Below are 23884 nucleotides of genomic sequence, written 5' to 3'. Positions count from 1 at the left end.
CAGAGGTCTCAAAACGTACCCACACAAGCACATGGCTCTTTGAAATTTAAAGAAAAAATTTATTGAAGATCTGAAAAACAATTCCTAAAAGATTGGCTTTTCCAGAAAACTGTAGCTACACAACGCATTGCGTCTATCATGTTAACACGTGCATTAGACACAAATACAAAACCATGAAACAAGCCACCATTCTTCAACAATCGGAGCAAAGGGACGATGCCTAAGGAACAGCATGGACGGCCTGTAGGATGGGCTCTTTACTTTAAGCACCATAAAAAAAGGAGCACAGACGGATGAGCGTGTTCAGGTATATACACTGAATCGAACCTTTGGCACTAGGAATCAGAGCAGTTTGTCATACAGCATTAACACATATTATAAAAGTGCGGAGTGTCAAAGGGATAGAACCACCAGCATTCAAAAGCAGCTTTGTCGACTAGGCAATAAAACACTCTACAGTATGTCTCTCGTCGTCCATCACTGAATACACTGGTAGCGACTTTGAAATGAAAAAAAAAGAAAAGAAAAAAGGAGCTATCACCCCTTTTATTTTCTCTGTTTAAGATCAAACAGAAAACAAACATCAATTCTGTTATACACTAACATTTGCAAAGTACATCATTTGTACAAGAGGAGGACTAAACAAAACTGTGTTTACAGAAATCCAACAGCGTCAGCGCTTCGCCTCACACAGCTTTCCGATGGTACTCGGGCGGGGCAACTTCATAATCGCTGGCACTAAACAAGGTTGCAGAATTCTTTGCCAGGTATCTAAAAATAAAACATTATTCATTACGGAGACGAGAAAGAATCATACACCTTGATCCTAATCAAGGCACAGAGCTGCACAAAACATTTTCTCTTAAAATATACTAAAATAATGGCAACCTCACAGTGAAACCAGAGTTACAACTCAGTCGGGGTTATGGACCCAACAACAATGCATAAAGGTCCAGAGTTGCTCCCCCATTTCAAAACAGGAATAGCTGGCTGTCTTCAGAATACCAACTCGACAGCTTGGACATCTTCTCAAAACAATGTTGTATCCTTTTTTTTTTTTTTTTAAGTTTATTTATTGAAAGTGAGAAGTGAGCGTGGGGGGGGGGGGGGGGGGGGGGGGGGAGACAGAGGCAGAGAGAGGCAGAGAGAGACAGAGAGAGAGAGAGAGAGAGAGAGAGAGAGAGAGAGAGAGAGAATCCCAAGCAGGCTCCGTGCCGTCAGCACAAAGCCTGATGTGGGGCTCAAACTCCTGAATAGGGAGATCACGACCTGAGCTAAAACCAAGAGTCAGATGCTTAACCCACTGAGCCACCCAGGCGCCCCACAAATGTATCCTAAAACAACATCTAGGGGCGCCTGGGTGGCTCGGTGGGTTAAGTGTCTGACTTCCACTCAGATCATGATCTCACAGTTCGTGAGTTCGAGCCCTACGTTGGGCTCTGTGCGGACAGCTCAGAGCCTGGAGTTGCTTCAGACTGTGTCCCCCCCCACCCCCCACCCGGCCCCTCCTCCACCCTACCCCCTCCAAAAATAAACATTAAAAGAAAAAAGAACGTCTAGATGTTTTCCTTAGCTCTTTGAAATTCATTACATTAAATACAGATTCAGAAAGTGACACTTTCGAGTTTAAATTTGAAATGAACACCATAAAAATCAAAGGGACCTAAAATGAAGTATCAAGTAAATAGTACGTTTATTTCACAAAGAAACCGAGGCAAAGAGAGGACTCTACGTCTTACTAGTAGAGCAAGGACTATAGATTTGCAAGCATGTGCTGCGGTTTTAGAATTATAAAATACATGGTATCATTTTAAGAAAATTCAAATACAGAAATACATGACCTTCCCTCCCAAAACTATGCCCAAGAAATAACCCACTTTTTGGTACGATCCACACTTTTCTAGGTCTTTTCCAAACACTAAGGATGTTTCTCCATGAACGAGAATCGTACCACACATACACTCTTCAGAGCAACTTGATTTTCTAAGTGGACACATGGGAGGAATCTTCCCTGATCGGACCGACATGCCTTCAACAGCAGTTTGACTGTTTAGAATTCTTCATTATTATACACACAGAGTCTAGGGGCGCCTGGGTGGCTCAATCAGTTAAGCATCTGACTCTTGATCTCAACTCAGGTCACGCATGATGTCACGGTTCCTGGCTTTGACCCCTTCATTGGGTTCCGCACCTGCAGTCCGGAGCCCGTTTGGGATTCTCTCTCCCTCTCTCTGCCCCTCCACTGCTCACGCGCTCTCAAAATAAGCAAACATTTAAAAATTTTTGTTATACACATACATGTTAAATCCTCATGTATTTGGAAATCTTTGTGCACTTAAGCATTTCTACCAGCTAAGTTCCCACTTGAACTTTCAACAGGCACTGCCAAAATGCCCTCTAAAAAGGTGAAGAAACCAGGACGGCCCTTTTCCTCAGTACGTTCAATCGTAGCCACTGAGACACAGCTATTTGGATCATCGGACACTGAACGCATTTCTGACAGCCCCCCGTACTGTCAGTTCTGTGAAACCCCAATGTCCTACTTTTCACTGGTCTGATCATCTTTATTAAAAATTCTTCTTCGTGTGTTACTTTATCACAGAATTTTAACTTTTCACATAAATTATTTCCTATATGGAGTTAAAAGAAATTTTTTTTAATCTTTATTTATCCTTGAGAGACAGAGTGTGAGCAGGAGAGGAACAGAGAGAGAGGGAGACACAGAATCCGAAGCAGGGTCCAGGCCCCAGGCTGTCAGCACAGAGCCCGATGCAGGGTTCGAACTCATGAACTATGAGATCATGACCTGAGCCGAAGTCGGATGCTCAACCAACTGAGCCACCCAGGTGCCCCTCCTATACAGAGTTTAATATTTGTTTTGTTTTGTGCAAGTTTATTTCTTTTGAGAGAGAGAGACAGAGACAGAGGACATGGGTGTGCAAGTTGGGAAGTGGGGGAGAGAGCGAGAGCGAGAGCGAGAATCTCAAGCAGGCTCCACACTGTCAGCACAGAGCCCAATGACGCGGGGCTCCAACTCCCAACCCTGGATGACCCTGGGATCATGACCTGAGCTGAGATCAAGCGTCAGACACTTAACCGACTGAGCCAGCCAAACCCCCTGATTTTACTACTTACAAAGACTTTCCTCACTATAAAAATAGCAAAAATATTACCACTCTTCTTGATCTTAATAGTTTCAATGTTACGATTTAAACTTGTGATTCATCTAGAATTTCACTGCCTGACAGAAAGTGTGGATCTGATGGTTTCCTTCCAGAACACTAGCCAGTGGTCCCCGTCTTTCCCCAACGGCTCCAAGGCGCTGCTCCACCATGCGCGGTGGTCCACGTCGCATTCGTGTCCCACTGACATCTCTACTCACTCCTGTACCGCTCTGTCCCGTTTACTCGTGTCTTCCCACGTACTATGATCTACAGTGCTGACAGGTCAGAGCCAGTTTCAGGGCACTGTACTAATTCATGTTTCCAATTTCAGGCATACTGTTACACTTACTTTAGGAAATCATGAAGATAATTCAGCAACAATGCAAGACTCTTCTCGTCCAGAGGAGTATAGGCCAACATGGCTCCAATTCGTACTGTGGAGATAAAATAATGTAGTCAAAATTACATCCAAGGGAGCACCACGGGCATTACGTGACCAAACACAATCATCAGATTCCTTTAAATTTTTTTTTAACATTTATTTTGAGAGACAGAGCACGAGTAGGGGAGGGGCAGAGAGAGAGGGAGACACAGAACCGGAAGCAGGTTCCAGGCTCCGAGCTGTCAGCACAGAGCGCGACGCGGGGCCCAGACCCACGAACCGCAAGATCATGACTTGAGCCGAAGTCGGACGCTCAACCGACGGAGCCCCCCAGGCGTCCCCATCACAGATTCTTTTAAAATACATGGTCTCAGAGATGCTAACTTTCAAACAGATTTAGATAACATTTTCAATAAGAAGCTCAAATTGAAATGGAGTATTTTAGAATGTTATTTTCTGTAACCCCTTCAGATTAATTAGGAAAGACAAAAATATCAAAAACCCAAAGAAAAAAGTTTTTTTCTCAATGGCACATTACCAAACAATCTCAGTAGATGTGGTGCCCCGTACACCTGGGACATGGGCGCGTCCGGGTGGTCTGCGAGAATCTCCGCGTACTGCGGCCTCTCAAATTTGTAGAGCAGCTGAGTCCCCAGCATCACATTGAAGTACTCCTTTATGCCGGCCACCACCTCATTCACAGCGTACTCCCTGACAAAGACAGAGATGTGTACTTGCAAAGCAGGTCACGGACAACTGAGAAATGGGGATTAATTCAACCCATACAAGAGCAAGGGACCAGAGTTGAAGGCTGAACTAATGACGATGAATTTTTACCCAACAGGCTTTTTTAAACAAGAGATTTAAACAAGAGCACAAGAGAAATCAATTCCAAAAATAAACCAGTGCTAAGTAAACCACAGCCTTCAGGCTGAGAATGGCTTTTACATTTTCAAACAACTGTATTTTAAATGGTTATATTATGCACTTAACACATAATAGCTTCACTTTTACCTAAATGTTTACCATCTGCCCTTTAAGGAAAAAGTTTGCCAACCAAACTCCAGGTCAAACCAATGAAATTCTATTTTGCTAGTTTCTGATGGAATTTAGAGGAAGTGGACACTTCAAAAGATTAAGATTTGGAAAGAAGAATACTTAAAATGTCTTTCTATGCACTTGAAAGATTTGTATATTCTTACTTATTATCTGTGTTTCCTCGAGATTTCTTGTAATTTGCATAATCCTCTAGAATGGAATCCACGTTCTTCTTGGCAGGAAGGTAAAACAGCTGCGAAAAAAAATACACCTGAATACTAGTGTTCTTTTTACAGAAAAATTGCAACGGAAAAGTCTTAAGGCAATAAAAGACCACCTAACAGTATTACAGAACAGGAAATGGCACTCTCCAGCACTTAAAACATGGGTAATGTGGCTAAGGAACTAAAAATTTTTATTAATTTCAAGGAAGGAGCGAAATGTGACCAGCAGCTGCCGTACTGGACACCACAATTCTAAAGACTGGCATCTGTCGGACACACACACACCATTCACTACGGAGGGAATGCACCACGCAGAAATGCACCTCCAAGACACCGTCTTTATGTACCCTGTGTGTACCATGTGCCACACCCCGCTTGAAGCATACGTGAACTCTGAGGTCGTGCTCACATCTTTAGTGTGAGGCAGAGACCTACCGAGGCCGAGTGACTTGTCCAAACCCTAAGTGGTAAAGCCAAGGTTTGAACGCAGTAGTTCAGCTCCAGAACCGAATCAAGAACCAAACGGAGTCCACATTTGTATACGATGGAGGTCTCGTAAGTCTCCTTATCCCCAAGTCTTCACATCCCCACTCCCGCCCATGCTGTTCATTCTAAGTACTTGGTGCATCTGTCCTATAAAGTTCTCCACTTGAGGTCTAGGACCGCACTCCTGCAATGTCACATACGTACCTCACAAAGCCCCGATTTCCTTTCCACTAGTAACCACACGTCTCAGCCAGAACACTCAGGTTGTCTGGGAGGCCACGAATACTTGGCAGAGAACTGTGTGCTTCCTACAGCCCAGCAGCAGCAACACCACGTGAGGACACCCCATTTTCAGTGACAGAACAGAAACCACGTGCTACTTCATCTTTACCAGTTTTCAGGGCTTCCTATCCTAGAAAGCTCCAAAACCGAGTTATTGCCACCTTTTCTCACTAAAAACTCATGGATTTCTTCTATCCTTTCCAAGACATGCCTTCTGATGATCAAACTATTCAGTCTCTGAATTAAAATAATATTCATCAATCACACCCCTTCAAGAGCCAAGTCTATACAATTTTTTCCTTAAAATTGGTTTCCACATCACCAAGAACATACCCTACAGGTTACAATCTGTGTAGCTTTCAAGGTACCTGTTTTTGCCGGGTAATTAAGTCCCAATCATCAACAAGCCACGGTTTCAATTCTTCAGGAATCTTTACTTTCACTTCAACTCTGTTCATGAATGTTTCCTCCTGAACAGAAAAGGGAAGGGCATTAAAAATCTGTCTTTTCTCGCTCAATAGCAACACCAACATTCAGGGTTTTTCTCAATATTTAGAGGCACCAAGTACATACGTATATAGTTTTTAATTTTACAGAGAGAGCGAGTAAGCGCACACAGAAGGGGCAGGAGGAGAGGAAGGGAACAAGGGAGGGAGGGAGGGAGGGAGGGAGGGAGAGGGAGGAAGGGAATCCCAAGCAGGGCGGCCTCTGCACTGTCAGCCTGGAGCCTAATCTGAAGCCCAGCTTGGGCCTTGATCCCACAACCCTGGGCTGGAATCATGACCTGAGCTGAAATCAAGAGCTGGACGCTCAACCAACCGAGCCCACCCAGGCTCCCCTGAATTAGTTCAAGTACTCAAATGGGACTGCCAGAGTTGGCATTTCCAAAATCATAAATGAAAAATCCCTACAGCTAAGCTGCTGGGAGAAAAGAAGCTTCTCTTAATAGCCAAGGACTATCCCATACAGATTAAAGTTACTTCTTTATACATAAAATTAAGTGTCCTGACTTCTAATGAAGTCTTCAATAACTGCCTGAAGTTGCCTGTTTTCAAAACATACACTCTTTAGGAGTATACCATTGCTTCCTAACCTCAGCTTCAGAAATATAACTGTCAGTTGAAAATTAAAACCACACTTCCAAATTCCTAATTTTGGAAATCAGAAACAAGACATTTTATCACTTAAGAATTCTAAACTCATATTCACACACACATATATGCAGGCTAAAGCTTCTGTGGCATTTTTTATGGGTTTATTAAATCATCTTGGGACATACTAAACCACTTAACGTGAACTCGTAAGTCTATACAGTCGAATACCAATGAAGTATCTAGTCCTGTACATGAACATAGAGCTTACAGACGAATATTTGAGGATGAGCTGGGGAGGACATACACAGCAGGGACACATGCAGAGCTACATGTAAAACAGAAGATGTATAAAAAAAAATCCTTAATCCAAAAAAGAGGAATGTTTTCATCGCAGTAGTTAACCATGTTAACAGTGTTTTCAAGACTGAAGTTCTGACTATTTTATTGCACAGACTAGAAACACTAACATGCTATTCGTAATGTTAAAAACTCACATTCTCAACGGTAGGATCCACTCGGGCCCTTTTCTTGCGAGGAGGCTGAGGTGTCTCGCTGGTACTGCCACCATCTCCATTTCCAGGCGCTAGACACATGCAGGACAAGGACAGGAGGTTCTCGGCTTAATACAGGAGACACTCTTAAGGAAAATACTTTCCCGATAAACCCTCTTTCTTATTTTTCCATTACACAGGTGTTACCTGAATCTAAAGAATCGTAGTCCTACCAAAGATACAACTTTTATAAATTGTTCTATCATTTAGCATTAAGCAACATTTAGTGGGGCGTCTCGGTGGCTCAGTCAGTTGAGCGTCCGACTTTGGGTCAAGTCATGATCTCACAGCTCGTGAGTTCAAGCCCCGCGTCAGGCTCTGTGCTGACAGCTCGGAGCCCGCAGCCTGCTTCAGATTCTGTGCCGCCCTCTCTCCCTGCCCCAACCCACTCGCATTCTGTCTCTGTCTCTCTCAAAAATAAACATCAAAAAAAAAAAAAAAAAAAAAAAAAAAAAAATTAAATAAGTAACATTTAGCAACATTATCTTACATTTATTAAAAAATACTATCTTCTCAATGACTAAGACTAAAGAACATGAAAATAATAAACGTTTACAAGGTTTTTCCATTGTAAAAAGAATTCTCAAAGTTGGCTCTCTACTACTATGTACCTAACTATGTACACTGTCGTGACTCATCTTTGAGATCACCAAACATGATAAGCTTACTCTCAAAACTTTGTAACTCTTAAAGCTTAACACGGATTTCAAAATGTAAATGTTACGAAGGTAAAATAATTATTTTTAACCAAGTTAATATTCTTACTTTTCTGTTTGTTCTTTTTGGTTTTCCTAAAAGAAGAAGGAAAAAAAAAAATATATGTGATTACTGCTAGTACACCCGCCCCCATACATTCCCTTTTACCAGGGTTAAGTTCATAGAGAAACACTGCCTTGGATGAGAAGATCAGGCTGTAAATATAGTTTCCCTGCTCAGACATTAAGAATTTTCATTGACAGTTGGCTAAATTCACACCTCCCTCCATATAATAGAAAAATAAACCAAAACCACATCGGGAGACTTTTGGGATTATACTCTTAATTTATAAGCTCACAGCATGTAAATTATAACCATACTGTTGTTTATGTTACCCTACTAGTTCCACAAAATCCAAGTTCCAAAAGACAACATTCGCCGTTACTTCAGTAAACTGGTGAATGTGTATGTTCAGTGAACTGGTAAATGTGTATGTTCCACCCTCACTGGCCCACAATGTTCCACCCTCTTTCTCCCTAGTACATAATCCTTCCTTTTTGACACCTAATAAGCTCTTTCCTTCTGAAACCAATGTCTCCTTCCTCTTAGTCATCATCTCCAATAGCAACTTCACTCGTTTATTTACCAACTGGCAAACAGTAAACTACTCATTTTAATTCCACATACAACTACTTACAGAATGCAAGGAAATAGTTTGCAAAAAGCCCAAGATTATGGACTCTATCTGGTGAGACCCAACCATAACACTGGAGTATGCTGACCCTTCTACAGCTTTAGAAAGTATTTATAGGGGCACCTGGGTGGCTCAGTTGGTTAAGCAACCGACTTTGGCTCAGGTCATGACCTCGCAGTTCATGAGTTTGAGCCCCGCGTCCGGTTCTGTGCTGACCACTCGGAGCCTGGAGCCTGCTTCCTGCTTCAGATTCTGTGTCTCCCTCTCTCTCTGCCCCTCCCCTACTCGTGCTCTGTCTCTCTCTAAAATAAAGTAAACATTAAAAAAAAAAATGTTTTTTAAGTATTTATAAGTTATTAACTGTACTCATCTAATTTAGAGCAAAAGGTTCATTTTACAACTCAAATTAACTTATGTTCCGTTACAAATACAAAAAGCTGGCCATCTATCTGAAAGTACAGGTTTTTTCCTGTTTCTCTAAGTTTAACTTCTGGAACACAAGTATCTGTGTTCAGTCTGAACAGTATTTCCGGGTCAGACTAAACTATGAACTTTTACTTAATTGATGTCAAGAACATGTGAGGACCGGGGCGCCTGGGTGGCTCAGTCGGTCAAGCGTCCGACTTCGGCTCAGGTCATGATCTCACGGTTCTGGAGTTCAAGCCCCGCGTCGGGCTCTGTGCCGACAGCTCAGAGCCTGGCGCCTGCTTCGGATTCTGTGTCTCCCTCTCTGTCTGCCCCTCCCCTGTTCGCACTCTGTCTCTCTCTCTCAAAAATAAGCATTAAAAAAAAAAAAAGACCATGTGAGGACCAAGAGCAACCAAGAGCTTTTACACACACATTCCTGACCCACTCATTCTACCATAAAAACAACGAAACAACACGGACAACTAACCCTAACTCGTAACATCTATAAACTACACTTGAATGAATCCCAACAACAGACCCTGACATTGTTTCAACTTTCTTGCTTATGTTAATAAGCAAGCTAATTTCTCAACCTATGCAACAGGTTTCACATAATAAACTGCTGGTGTTGTTTGCAATCCTTTCTCTAAGCTCTTCTCTGCCAAAAAGGTAACTGAGAAGACTGTCAAAGCAAAAAGCACTGTTCCAGCCTCGGATGACACCTATCCTGAAATAGAAAAATTCTTTCCCTTCAATCCTTTAGATTTTGAGAGTTTTGACCTGCTTGCAGAGCACCAGATTGCACACCTCCCCTTGAATAGAGTGCCTCTCATGATCCTTGATGAGGAGAGGGAACTTGAAAAGCTGTTAACCTGGGTCCCCCCCCCCTTCACCTCTGAAGATGCCCTCTCAACCATGGGAGTCTAATCTGTGGCAGTCTCCAAGCGTTCTGCCGACCCTGGATGTTGAACTGCCACCTGTTTTGCTATGACTTAGATATCTGAATTTCTTAGCACTTAATAGTTTGTACGTTTTGTATTAATAAAGCAATTCTTTAATAGACTCTTCCTTAAAAAAAAAAAGTGAGTGTATTCAATGCTGCTGAATTATACACCTAAAAATGAGTTAGAGGTAAACTTTGTTATGTATATTTCACCATAAAACAAAGGGGGGGGGGAAGGTAGAAAACCTGCTAAGGGAAATTAAGGGATATGTAATTATTATGTATTTTCAAACAACTGAACGCTTGAGAAAGGAGTGCTCATTGGCATTTTTCAAGTTGAAATGTTCCAGGTTCCATTTTCAATGAACTCTAATACAGGACGATGGGTATCTGGAGCTTGAAGCTCACTTCCAGAACGATCACTTCCAGAACGAGACGCCAAATTAAAACAGGTCTGCTTACACTTCAACACTTTTCTGCTGCAGGCCGGCGGTCTTCTTCCCTGGGGCAGCGCCTCTCATCTTCCCCTCTGCATACTGCTCCCTTCAAAGAGAATTCCAACGAAGTTGTCATCAAGTGAGTACTTACATGGAAAAATAACTGTGCCAGCTTGATCCCATTTTGAAATTTGTATTCAAACGGAGATCCCCTGTGCCCTTCCCAAGTAGAACTCCCACAGAGTCCGGGAGGCAACAAGATCACAGTGCATTTCCAACTACGGAAATTTCCAACATCCTGATGCTTCCTACCTAACTCTACGGACAGACTAGAAATGACTGGTCTGCCACTCCTTCCTTTTTTCTAGGAAAGGCTTCTCTGACTGAAGTCAAAGCCACAACACGGCAGCTGACAGGTACCAAGAATCATTTTTTTGGCAGGCAGGCCACAGGATTTCTACTGTTCATTCCACTTCCCAGAACTAATATACAGACATTTCTCTTCCTACTCATGTTGCCAAAACAAACTTACTGATTGGCTTTTTGAAGTTCTCGCTGTTTCTGCAGATTGGTGTCCACGTACTTGAGTACTCTGCTTTCTGGAACCCATTCGTCCCAACTGTAAAAGACAAAAGTTAAATTATCATTCAAAGACATTTTTACTACTATTCAGACCCTGCCTCCAATTACTTGTAGAGATCCAAGAGGCAAGACTCTGGATTTCTCTGAGATTTAATTAATTGGGACTACAAATCCGTTCTCAACTGAAATGAAAATCCAGTGAAAATCTGTGCTGTAAGAGAAAGAAACTACATCCTCAAAAGCAGCACCCTAAACCTTAACTGCCAGATCTCAAAAACAGATTATTCAAATCCTTTCTTAAAATGAGTACAGTATGGCACTTAACATTAAGAGTCCCTAAGCAGAGACGCCTGGGTGGCTCAGGCGGTTAAGCATCTGACTTCTGCTCAGGTCATGATCTCACAGTTCATGAGCTTGAGCCCCGCTTCAGGTGACCTCGAATCCCACTTTGGGTGAGTCCCGCTTCTCTCTCTGATCCTTCTCTCTGCCCCTGGCTCACTTGTGCCCTGCGCCCTCTCTCTCTAAAGAGAAGGAAAAAAAAAAAAAAAAAGAGTCCTTAAGTAATTATCCTTACAGAATAAAGAGATCTTAAGAATTTTAACTTCCAAAAAAAAAGTGAAGCATGGGAGTCCACAAGAAGCTGCCATCTTAAAGAAGGAAAATTGATCAGCTACTTAGCTAACTATGTAACAGCAAAGTTACAGAACTAGCTGTGCCTCACTTTCATCACCTATAACATGGGAGATAACAGTGCCTACCCTTACAGTATCGTTACAAGAAACAGTACATGTAAAACAGTTCAGAGTCCGAACCATAAAAAGCACTCAAGGTCTGTCAGAAATCTATCAGGTCTATGACAAATATCATCCACACCAACTCAGCAAATACTGTAAATCAAATGATTACAATGGTTTATCAGACTACATCATCCTCAACCTTCACTCACTCATGAACGCACAGAACCAGAGATGGCTTCCTAAACATCAAAAGGAAGAACCGACCACTCTTTAAATAATCATTCTGGCAATTAGAAAAGCTCCTTCCTTCAAGATGTCCGAGCCTCGGGGCACCTGGGGGGCTCAGTCACTTGAGCGTCCGACGTCGGCTCAGGTCACGGTCTTGAGGTTGTTGAGTTCGAGCCTCACATCAAAGGCTCACATCATGCTGTCCATGCAAAGCCTGCTTCTGATCCTCTGTCCCCCCACCACCCGCCCCTTCCCCGCTTGCGCGCATGTGTGCTCTCTCAAAAATAAATGTTAAAAAAAACTTTTTAACCACAAAACAAGATTTCTGATGTGTTTTTTTCCAAAGGGGAAAACAAAAACAAGGTATTTTTTAGGGAATGCTTAACTATTCATGCAAAGTGCCTTTCTCCTGCTGAGGGAGCTCCTTTAGTGACACAAATAGATGTATCCAAAGCAAATAATTTCCCACCTCTGACCTCTTACATAAGATAACCAAAAGAAGAATAAATAATTAAAAAGCAATCCTCAACATGATTTCCTAGAGAAAACTTTAAAACATGCATTTACCTAGAGGTCAGGAGGGGGTGGTGTACTGAGGGAGCTCCTTCAGGAACAGGAAAAAGGGCTACAATATCCTCACGTGTCTTCAAAGTTTTTTCAGAGCGCCTGGGCCTCACAGCACTTCTGATACAGACAGCATAGTACAAAGTAATCTCAGTAACTAGGTGCAGAATTTAGCTTAAGCTTTATTAAGATTTATTTACCGATGGAATATTTAAATGTCTGTGTCAACGAGTTCCGGTAAGGTTTTTGAAAATTTAGAAATATGTTATCTACTGTGCAAATATGTTATCTACTGTGAAAAAAATATGTACTTAACTAAAGTTTTAAAAATTCCAATTTGCAGATTGGGCTTTTGTTGTATGACTTTCTAAAAGAATCTTACAAACCATTTTCAAAACGAGAATCTGATTTTTATTTATACATCTATCTATTCCAACTCTCTCTGAATTAGGCAGAGCTGGAAAATTTTTATTTACCATCTAACTCCATTGTAGTTCCCGGCAAATCCCTTCCCCCTCTGAGAAAAAATGCATCTAAAATAACTTTGATCTAAAAACCAAATCAAGGGGCCCCTGGCAGGCTCAGTAGGTAAAGCATGCGACTCCTGATCTCAGGTTTGTGAGTCTGAGCCCCATGGTAGGCACAGGGTTTACTTAAAAAAAAAAAAAAAAAAAAAAAAAAATTAATGAAAAAGTAAAGACCAAATCAATCGTTTCCTTTATGTGTCAGAAGCTAAAAACCCTTGCTGAACCACAGGAAAATTAAATGACATTTTTTGTTCTGAGGAACATCACTACTAGGATAGTAACTGAAAGCCAAACACTCAGAAATTTTTATAGGTCACAAACATTAAACAAGTTCAGAATTTTCTAAAGGTAGCTTGTCACTAACCCCCACAATCACAATGACCGGTGACACTGCTTACACAGCACTAAAAAAAAAAAAAAACGAAACAAAACACACACACATAACACACTTGCTGGGCTGCTAAATAACTGATCCCATTTCAAAATGGGCTTCAAGGCTTCTCTACTCACAAAAAAAATCAAACTTTCCAACATTATGTCTATTTATCTATGTTCCAAATCAACTACAAAAAACACATCTACCTTTGTTCATTAATATCCTCAATTTTACACCTATGAAGATATGAAATATCTCCAATGTTGAGTGCCATTTTTAAATTCTTTTTCCAAGGAATTAATATATAAAATTAGCTTTACAAAGAGCAAACCAAAATCTATGCAGTCTATCATTTACCTGTGTACTGAACTCTAACAAAGGGAAAAACATTATTTTAAAGCTATAAAATCAGGAAATACAATCATTTGGCACTTTCAATTTCTCATAAGCTACAAATGCCACTCAAAATCCAGTCTTAGGGGCGCCTGGGTGGCGCAGTCGGTTAAGCGTCCGACTTCAGCCAGGTCACGATCTCGCGGTCCGGGAGTTCGAGCCCCGCGTCGGGCTCTGGGCTGATGGCTCAGAGCCTGGAGCCTGTTTCCGATTCTGTGTCTCCCTCTCTGTCTGCCCCTCCCCCGTTCATGCTCTGTCTCTCTCTGTCCCAAAAATAAATAAACGTTGAAAAAAAAAAATTAAAAAAAAAAAAAAAAAATCCAGTCTTAAAGCCATACACATCTACATGTAATTTTATACAAAATATTATACATAAAAGAATTAAAACACAAATCCTAAAACAATTATTTAAATGGGAATGAGGGCAAACCTATGCCATGAATTTACTATTTGTTTTTCTTTGATTTCCTGGATGAACTTTAACTTTCCTATACGTATCACGCATAAAGTCGACATTCTATTACCTGTAGAGAATGGAGATTCTTATCACATGGTAATACTCTCAACCTTACCAATGTTGACATAGTATCGATGTGTAAAGTAAGTCTATTACAAGACTGAACTAGAGCTTAAACATTTTCTCAATAGGAAACTACAACATACACTAGGAGCCATATGGTAAACTCTCCTGGATGTTAGAGATAATTTAGCATTAATACTGAAATCACATTTAAAAATCACAGTTTACTTCTCCAAGACAAAAGGATAGTTTTGGGGGCGCATGGGAGTTTTAAGCATCCAGCTCTTGATTTCAGCTCAGGTCAGGCTCTCTCAGAGTCAGACTCTGGGCTGACAGAGCGGAGCCTGCTTGGGATTCTCTCTCTGCCCCTCCCCCACTCATGCTGTCCCTCTCTCAAAACAAACAAAAAAACCCAAAACGATAATTTTCTCCATTATTTTCCCAATTTCTCAATATTTAAAATCTTACCTGCCATTATTAGAAGTAGTTTAATTATTAAATGGGAAAAAATTACAAGTTGTCAGGAATGTACTTTGACACATTTTAGATTTCCACCTTTCTACAACTATACTAATGGAACAAAAGGGTCTGGTATTTCTTCTCAGCTAACAGCATTTTGTGAAAAAAAATTCTTCTAACAAATAAAACTGGGCTGGATCACCTGGTAAAGGACCACGTGAAACAAGACCAAAGTCACAGGGCCAGTAAAAGTCATAGACAATAGCTCCTTCCATAGCAACAGAGTAATCCTCCAACCTGACAGCCTGCTCACACGGAGAACTCGGTACCAGAGCACAGCTCAAGGGACACAAAGCCTTCAAAGGTGCCAGAAAACAACCCCCAAAAAACTACTTTCTGGCAATTTTTGAAGGACAAAACACACTAATAAAAGTAATTTAAAACCTCTCATAGTACAAATTACAGGATATTCCATTTCAGGCATCAGAAAGGAGTAAATTATTAGATGTGCCGTATCTGTGGGTCCCAAGAAGAAAGACCCATCGCTGAAAAAGAGCTCCCCACTGGCTTGATATTTCTAGAACGCGTTCAATCTGTGACCACTGTCTACTCGCCACAACGGATCAACACACCACTCCTTTAAAAGAAAAGTCTAACTCTTCAAGGTGAAAAATTAAGTTTAATTAGGCAATTAAATCTCTATATCTGTATTAAACCATATTCTAAAAAATGAACCACAGGAAATCACTCTCTGCCAACATTTATGTTACCAAAATTCAGAATACAAGTTTGTCACTACTTCCTAATGAGGCAACCTTTTTCCTTTTCCAAGTAGAATAATCCAACTAGCTCTGAATATAACTAATTGCAGTAACATACATACGTAACTGCGTGGGTGCTAAGGCAAAAAAACTCAAGCTGTCCTAAAATGAACCAAAACCAGAAAAAAAGAGCAGTGGGTTGACTAACGATTAGACATTACACTAGAACACAAGAAATCATCCAAAGACTTTAAAATGAAATGGTGGGTACCCTTATTTCTATTATTTTCATCATACCACAAATGCTTCACCCTTGCTTCAATATGTAGTAAAACCATCCAAAAATTAAGAGTCATGGGTGTGCAGGGCACCTGGATGGCTCAGTTGCTTAAGCATCCGACTTCAGCTCAGGTCACGATCTCACGGTTCGTGAGTTCGAGCCCCACACCAGGCTGTGTGCTGACGGCACAGAGCCTACTTGGGATTCTACCCACCCTTTCTCTGACCCTCCCCCACTGGCACTTCATCTCTTTCTCCAAATAAATAAACCAACTTAAAAAATGTTACAAAAATGTTTTTAATAAAAATTTAAAAAAAAGAAAGCAGCATGCATTTGTGACACACACGACACAAGCTACCTTGTTAAGAGATACCATTGCTTTTAAAGATCTAATACTAATACTCACTTTTTATTCCAACCACTGTAATGTATAAAGTATTTCACTTGCTTGTCCTTTATGGCAACCTTTACACACTGAAATAAAAAAGAGAAAATTTACTCAGAAATCGTTTTTGAAAAAGGCGACAACTACCTGGATGATTTTCAAGTACGCAATCTTTCAGACACTCCACTCAAACCTTGGGGACCAAAACGAGCACAAGACAGCAGGACTGCCAAACAGAAAATCATCCAGGATCTCCGGTTACTTGCATACATTGCCATTCTACGGCTGCCTTAGAGTCACAATCTGTGGAAGTCAGCCCAGCAAAGCTGAAAAACTGTAATAAAAGATCCCCCGACCCTTAACTCAATGGGCCGGAGTAGCTCTCTGAGAACAGCTAATGAAAGTCATTTTTGCACTTTCTCAAAGTCTAGCCAGCCAGAAACTAGTATTTGTTTCAAAAACCAAATTCAGCTAAAGAAAATTATTTAGACAGTGCCTTCTATTAGTACACTAGACAGTGCCTTTCTATTATTAGAAAGCGCCATTAACTTATGGAAGGCAAACTGTTTTGCTGCAAAATATCAGCAACCAGCAAAGTGACAGATGAAAAACATTTTATGTTCTTCTTAAAAGCAGCCAAACAAATTAGAACAAATCATTAAAAGTATTAACTATGACAAGTGAAAGTGACGACTCTCCGTCATGGATTATAAGTCTTTATCTGAGACAACCAAGAGAATCATGACAATTTAAGTTATTCCAACCACCATTTAAAACTTGTTCCCTGGAGTTTCAGCTGTCAGGAGAAAAGCGGAGCGTGCCACAGTTGATGCAACAAAAATAACACTCCGGGATATAAATGATCAAGAGGACTCACAACTTACTTAAAACTGTATTAGGATTACATCACGAGGACATTATGCACGTACACATGACGTTCCTGACCAGATTCTCCATGAATCCAAATTCAGCCATTTTAGAACTTTAAAAACACACATCTATATATTCAAAACAACTGAAAAGTAGTGAAACTGGTTATTATTTGGAGACACACTTCAAAATTGTTAAGACCATTTTCACAGACACACATAAACTACCCACCAAGAATGCTGCAGAAATTGCATGTAACTCAAGGCTGTGTTGCTATGCAGACCATTTTTAAAACCACTATTAAAAATAGTCACACCATAAATATCTACGCTAAAAATTACCAGAAACAAAATACTAAAAATAAAAACACTTTTTACTTGGGAATTCACTATTTCATTTACCTCTGGCTAAACGTAAAACCAGTTTTCACAATTGGGATGACACTGACAGAGGAAAGGAAGCCCCCTGCGATTCAAACTCTGGCAGAGGAGCCAACAGAAAGAAGTTAAATGTCCTCACATTTTTACCATTAGGTTTTATCCTTAACGTAACAGATCCCTCAGTGCTTACTCAACAACTACTTACACGTGAAAGTGACTGGCCAGATGTCCCCACAAGTCATTAACAACACAATGCAACTTGCTCCCACAAGCCTGTCTTTTATCTCCCCTCAAATACTCCAACCACTGGGCCTTCCGCAGGTCACTGAGACAATGGCAAGGTGGCAATGCTTTGTCTGGCCCACTCAGCAAGCAGTTTAGACACCCAGAAAGAGAACACGAGGGGTTCTATGAATCACAAATGTTGCAACAAAGCAACTAACTCTCTTACGACTCAAGTCATCTAAGCAATAACTTTAGCTAACTTGTCAAAGGAAAACAGGTTTCATACCTTTGCTTCATAGAGAAGAGGCCCATGAAAGCACAGCACTCGCTCACCTGTAAAAGTAAAAAAAAGAAAGAAAAAAAAAGGAGTTAATTTTCATTTATCTTCGTATCTAAGAGTCGCACGTGAGGGCCATCACAGCTGTACTGTTACTGCTCGCAAAACCGGAAGAGTAAGGCTACATACAGAAAAACACTTCAGATCAAACTTCAACAGTACCCTACAACAGAAAACACCTTAGGAAGTGATGTAAACAGCAAAAATCAATGTATTAGACTATCAATCTATTTGGATCATGAGATAGTCTACCATCTACTAAGCCAATAAAATCTACAGTAACTACCTACTGGCAGGACTGGGTGTTTCAATGTGCATCTGAAAATAAGATTTTTAAAATATTTCCAAAATGAGGACCTTATGCTCTACCTATTATCTCTGGTTCCAAACCTTTTCCTGGGCAAGTAAAACAGATAAAATTCTAACTTTTGGAAATCACACTCTATGTTGAACCTACCATTCAGACTTGCAAGAATAACTAAATGGAAGGGACTAGAGGATGACCTGGAAGCCAACTGCTCATCAGACAAATCAAGCAGGTAATTCCTGACAGTACCTGAAAATTACATTTGATTACAGTAGAAACCAATTTCTTGCACATTATTTTCAGTCTACTTGGGCTTCATCAGACCAGAGGTAACAACAGTACTCCACCACAGTTAGCTCTTTTAGCTCTAAAACTACGAAAACAACCTACTAGCTCAACTTTGAAGAAACTAGACAGCAATAAGATTTTCACTATTTTATTTTTTAACATTTATTTATTCTTGAGAGAGAGACAGAGTATGAACGGGGGAGGGTCAGAGAAGAGAGGGAGACACAGAATCTGAAACAGGCTCCAGGCTCTGAGCTGTCAGCACAGAGCCCGACGTGGGGCTCGAACTCACAGACCGCGAGATCATGACCTGAGCCGAAGTCGGACACTTAACCGACTGAGCCACCCAGGCGCCCCAAGATTTTCACTATTTTAAAAAATAACTGCTGCTTGTAAGTTTCAAAAACTGACAACTGTGGGGCAGCCAGGTGGTTCAGTTGGTTAAGCGTCGGACTCCTGATTTCAGCTCAAGTCATGGTTCATGAGTTCAAGCTCTGCGTCCGGCTCTGTGCTAACAGTGTGGAGTCTGCTTTGAGATTCTCTCTCCCCCTCTCTCAGCCCCTTCCCCGCTCATGCTGTCTCAAAACTAAATGTTAAAAAAAAAAAAAAAAAAAAAAAGTTATCCTAAAGCAAATCCATACGTTCATTTTCCACATATTTATACCCAGTCTTTCCTGTACCTGTTTGAGCACCATCAGATCAATGGGGGACACAGATATGGAAGCAAATAGTTTTTGCACAATTCGCTGGATTTCATATTTTTATCTTCACATGCAATAGGATGAGCTACTAAGGAAACAATGGGTACAGCAGCACAGAAACATGACAAGGTGACACTATCACACTCCTTACCATTTGAATATAAATAGTTCACTATCACTGGAGCACAAGATAAACACGTAAAAGTAGAAATCAATGTTAAACAGATCATGGTGTGCCTGCCCTCTATGTCATGTAATGAAGTGTGGACTTTACCCTGTAAGAACTCCCAAATCTGACCAAGAATCTCTTGGAGTTTTTAAAACTACAGATTTTTTTGGCGCCTGGGTGGCTCAGTCAGTTAAGTGTTGACTCTTTGACCTTGGCACAAGTCATGATCTCACGTTTTGGGAGACTGAGCCCTGAGTCAGGCTCCGCGCCGACAGCTCAGAGCCTGCTTGGGATGCTCCCTCTCCCTTCCCCCCACTCCCCAGCTGGCTCTCTCTCAAAAATAAATAAATAAACTTAAAAAAGAATAAAACTTTTTCCCAAGCTTCACCAGAGACCTGTACTAGAACCTCCCGAGCAGGCTGAGTAACGTTACTCTGCTCAAAGTTCTCTGTAATTCCCGTGAAGTGGTTCCCCTCTGAAGAACGTGCCAGAAGATGGGCCTGTGCAGAGCTTCAATGGAGACTGGAAATAGGGAAACAAATCAAAGACTTCTGCCAGCAGTCCATGGGAAGAAATAGATCTGAACCAAGAGCAGTGAGAAATTAAGGAAAACCAAGCAAAAACAGTTTAAACTGACTTCCAGGCTGGTGGGAATATTAACCAAAACAGAAACCGGAAGGAGGGGGGTTTAGACCAGCTTTGGAGTGTGTTCCAGTGGCTACGGCCCATCCAAAGCGGAGCCACCACTGAATACTGAGACCCTGGGGACATGAATAAGGTGTAGCAAACAAACAGCAGCAGCAAAGATTGGACCTGTGTCTCCTAACCTCACTCTTCAGGTACATTTTAAAGACACCGTGGAAAGGGCCTTATTCCTCCGTCTTCCTGGCTGCCTCCAAAGACAACTGTACTGGGGCTGGGGCCCTTCTGACCTCCACTGCAGCTACTAGTGCATTGACGGATGGCAGCCTGCTTGGAGGCATTGGTCTCACCAGGATAACAAACGCCTATGGCCTACTTCTCATAAGAAAACTGGAGAAAAAGACTGGTAATTGGGGAAGAGAGCAAACCATGGTTATCAGGCTTTTGCAGCCTTTCTCCACTCTTAATGCTTCTAGTACCCTAAGACGAAAGTAATTCTACCCAACGCTCTCAAATTCAAGGTGGAGATTCCAAGGCGCCATCCTCCCACTGGTCTATGCTCACCAGGAACACTAACAAGCTACCACCAGCCTGTGAATTCCTGACAAGGCCTAAACAGTTTTCTTTACCATGTGCTGGAAGAGAATTTGAAAGAGAGGATCAAGTCCAGTACAAAACAGTCACCACGCTTAAAAACCGCTTATCTAACATATGCTGAGCATCATTAAATGAGAAAAACCTCCAAGTTTAAGGGAATCATGAAAGAAGTACTATTTCTGATCATTCATATTTCCACCATCACATACGCCCAATTCTTCTGCAGAGTCTTAATTCAATTCTGTTACCACCAACAGGGTAGTACTTTTTCTTTTCAAGGCATTCCCTGAACACATCTTATAAACAACATTTAAAAGTTTATTTAGGAAAAAAGAGAGAGTGTGTGCAAAAGGGGAGGGGCAGAGAGAACTCCAAGCCATGTTGAGCTCGGAGCTTGACGTGGGGCTCAAACCCAAGGCCATGAGATCAGGACCTGAAATGAAATCGAGTCCGGTGCTTAACCGACTGAGCCACCCAGGTGCCCCCAAATAACTTCTTAAAGATGGCCTGGCAATTCAGCGCTAACACAAGAGTAGAAAACACATCTGGAAAGTGATGGTAAGTAAGGGCCAACACTCTGGTGAGCAGCTTTCCAACCTTACTACTGGCACCTTGGTTCCTACTCTTGTCTGATTCAGCACTACAGCAGCACATGGCTTCTCCTGGGTGGTTATCCCCCTACTGGCTCTCTCCTCCCTCTAGTTCAGAACTAAAGCACTTTCTCCAGAAAGCCACCCTTGACTGTTCCAAACCTCAGTGATATTCCTTCCATGTCCTACAGCAGGGATGGACTTTCTGCGCCATTGGCGAAGCCTATGGGTCATTTCCCTGAATGTTTTTGTAACTACCTGAAACACGTGTTATTACAGAGGAAACCAATTATATTGAGATGGTTATCAAAACATTTTAACTGTCACGTTCTGATGTTACATGACCTCCTTAACTGATGGAGCAAACTCTTGGTTAATCCAACAACTACCATAACTTTGAGCAGCTGAATAGATTCTGGTCCACACTGCACTGCCAACACTACCTGTGCAGGGGGGCGGGGGAGGGGGGTTAAGAGGAGGATGGATTCCTAATTGAAATACAAAATCTCACTCGGACCAAAAAAAAAAAGAAAAAACAACAACAAAAAAACCTCTTCCTTTCAGATAGACCTATATTCTACCCACTAACTTCTAGACTAAAAATCCCTGACCTAAAACATCTGGATTAAAAAAACATAAACCTTAACCCATAGGAGGTAGTCGCAACTTTTCACGGTAGGAGAAAGCAGGTACTGAGCCAGTCCTTATAAAAAAAATACCCTTGATAACTTCTTAAATAGTCCGTAAAGTGACAGCATGCTTGGTGGGGGGGTAAGGGGTCTACAAGTTTGAAAATCCCCGCAACGACAAGTGTTTTTGGCAGACGTCTGGACGTCTATGGTGACTCGCAGCTCCACCGACCGCGATGAACGGTACTTTGAAGGTGTCCCTGCTCGGCTAGGAAACGTTACTTCTGTTTTACTTTACCGTGAAGCCCCCACTCTGATGTACGCGAACAGACGCGTTAACCGTAAACACTAAAGATCTCCCAACAAAGTCTGGTTCTACCATCAACCAAGGCGTATTCACCAAAAAAGAAAAAAAAAAAAAAAAAAAGAAAAGAAAGCGCCAATTAATAAGCCAAAGGAAGCCAGCGTCCGAGTCCCCGCACGTCCAGCGTCGCTGCACTCAGCCTCGGGGCGGGCGGGCAGTCCGCGGGCGCACCGGGACCCGGTCTCCGCACAGGGAGCGCGCCCGCACGCCGGAGGATGCGGGCGGCACAAAGCCCCGCGCGCCCCTCCGGCCCCGCCCCGCCCCGGATCCCGGCTGCGCGCCCCGCACCGCCCGCCCCGAAGCGCGCGGCCGCCGGGAGGGGGCGCTGCGCGCGCGGCCCGCGCCGAGCGCCGGCGGCCATGATGGCGCGGCCACCTCGCAGCGGCCATTTCGCAGCAGCGCGCCTCTCCCGCCACAGACGCGAGGCCCGGCCAGGCCCCGCCACGCCGCCGGGCGCAGCCCCCTCGGCGGCAGGCGGCTGGGGCGCCGGCCGGGGGCTGCCCGGGCCGCGCGGTCCCTCGGCGCGAGCGCCGCCTCCCCTCCCCCACGCCACATCACCGCCCGGCCGCCGCCATGGCGCGCCCGCCGCCTCCCCACAATGGGCGGCCGCCCGCGCCCGCTTCCCTCCCGGGGCGGCCGTGGGCACGCCCAGGCCCCGCCGCGCCCGGCGCTCCTCGGCCTCGCCCGCGGCCGTCCCGCCCGCGCCGAGGCCCGCCGCCGCAATGCGCCTTCCGCACAAAGCCCTGCCCGCCAGCCCCGCGGGTGCGGCCCGCGTCGCCCCCGGCCCCGAGCCCCCGCCGCCCGGCCGGGCCCGCCGCTCCCGCGCCGCCGGCCGCCTCTCCCCGGGGGCCCGGACTCACCCTCCTGGAATTTGGGCTTCGGGTCCTGTTTCGGCGCCATTTATAAGTGATTCGCCGCCGCCTCCTCCTCCTTCTCCCACCACCCCCGACTACCGCCCCCTACTCTCTACCCCACCCAGCTCCGCGTCAGACGCGCCGTCAGGCACCGCCAGCTCTACATCCCGGGCCCGATTTGCCAGCGCCCGCAGACCTCACCGCGCCGCGACCGCGCAGCCGCCGCCCCAGCCAACGGCCGCACGCCGCGCACGCGCCGCTGCGCCCGCGCCGCCCCGGGGCACGCCGGGAGCCGTAGTTCGGAGGGGAGGGGGGAGGGGAGGCTGCGCGGGCGGGGAGGGGGAGGGGGAGGGGGAGGGGAGGGAGGCCGGGGGAAGGGTCTTCTGGTCAGGGCTCCCGCGGGGGGCTGGGGTCTCTTTGTGAGCCTGCCCACCGCCCTCCATTTGCGCTGCCTCAGTGTCGCCTGCGTCAGAGTAATTCAGTGGTTGAATGTGAGCCCTGTTCCCGCCTCAGCCCCTCACCTGCCGCCCCCAACACAAGTGACCACAGCCCCATCTGTGCGCGCGTCCTGCGCTGCTTGCACCCCGGCACCCTCTCTGCCTTCTCCATGCATAGCGAAGTTGTGGTTGTCGCCTTTGTGTTAACTACACAACTCCTACTTGAATATTTGGCTTGTTCTGACCCAGCAGCCGGAAGCGTAAACACAGCGCACGCCGTTAG

The 23884-nt window shown here is 43.6% G+C and overlaps 1 protein-coding gene across 3 annotated transcripts; it reads right to left on the bottom strand.

Annotated features, from left to right (window-relative positions):
* Nucleotides 1-38: 38 nt before the first annotated feature.
* MORF4L1 (mortality factor 4 like 1) lies at nucleotides 39-23460 on the bottom strand. Of its 3 annotated transcripts, none has more exons than XM_045448546.1 (13): nucleotides 23171-23412; nucleotides 17973-18019; nucleotides 16233-16300; nucleotides 12514-12630; nucleotides 10932-11018; nucleotides 10425-10505; nucleotides 7987-8012; nucleotides 7165-7253; nucleotides 5945-6046; nucleotides 4749-4837; nucleotides 4085-4257; nucleotides 3514-3598; nucleotides 39-771 (listed from the first exon to the last, which is right to left on the bottom strand). In XM_045448546.1, the coding sequence occupies exons 1-13, from the start codon at nucleotides 23208-23210 to the stop codon at nucleotides 687-689; spliced, it is 1089 nt and encodes a 362-aa protein (XP_045304502.1). In that variant the 5' UTR covers nucleotides 23211-23412; the 3' UTR covers nucleotides 39-686. The 3 variants fall into 3 exon arrangements, with proteins under 3 accessions (XP_045304502.1, XP_045304503.1, XP_045304504.1); XM_045448547.1 differs by having other exon boundaries at nucleotides 12514-12627; nucleotides 23171-23392; XM_045448548.1 differs by lacking the exon at nucleotides 12514-12630 and having other exon boundaries at nucleotides 23171-23460.
* Between the last annotated feature and the right edge of the window lie 424 nt (nucleotides 23461-23884).

Source organism: Leopardus geoffroyi, chromosome B3 (assembly GCF_018350155.1).
Source record: "Leopardus geoffroyi isolate Oge1 chromosome B3, O.geoffroyi_Oge1_pat1.0, whole genome shotgun sequence".
In the NCBI taxonomy this organism is placed as follows: domain Eukaryota; kingdom Metazoa; phylum Chordata; class Mammalia; order Carnivora; family Felidae; genus Leopardus; species Leopardus geoffroyi.
Note: the sequence above shows the minus strand (reverse complement) of the source record. Positions and strands in the feature narration are given on the sequence as shown.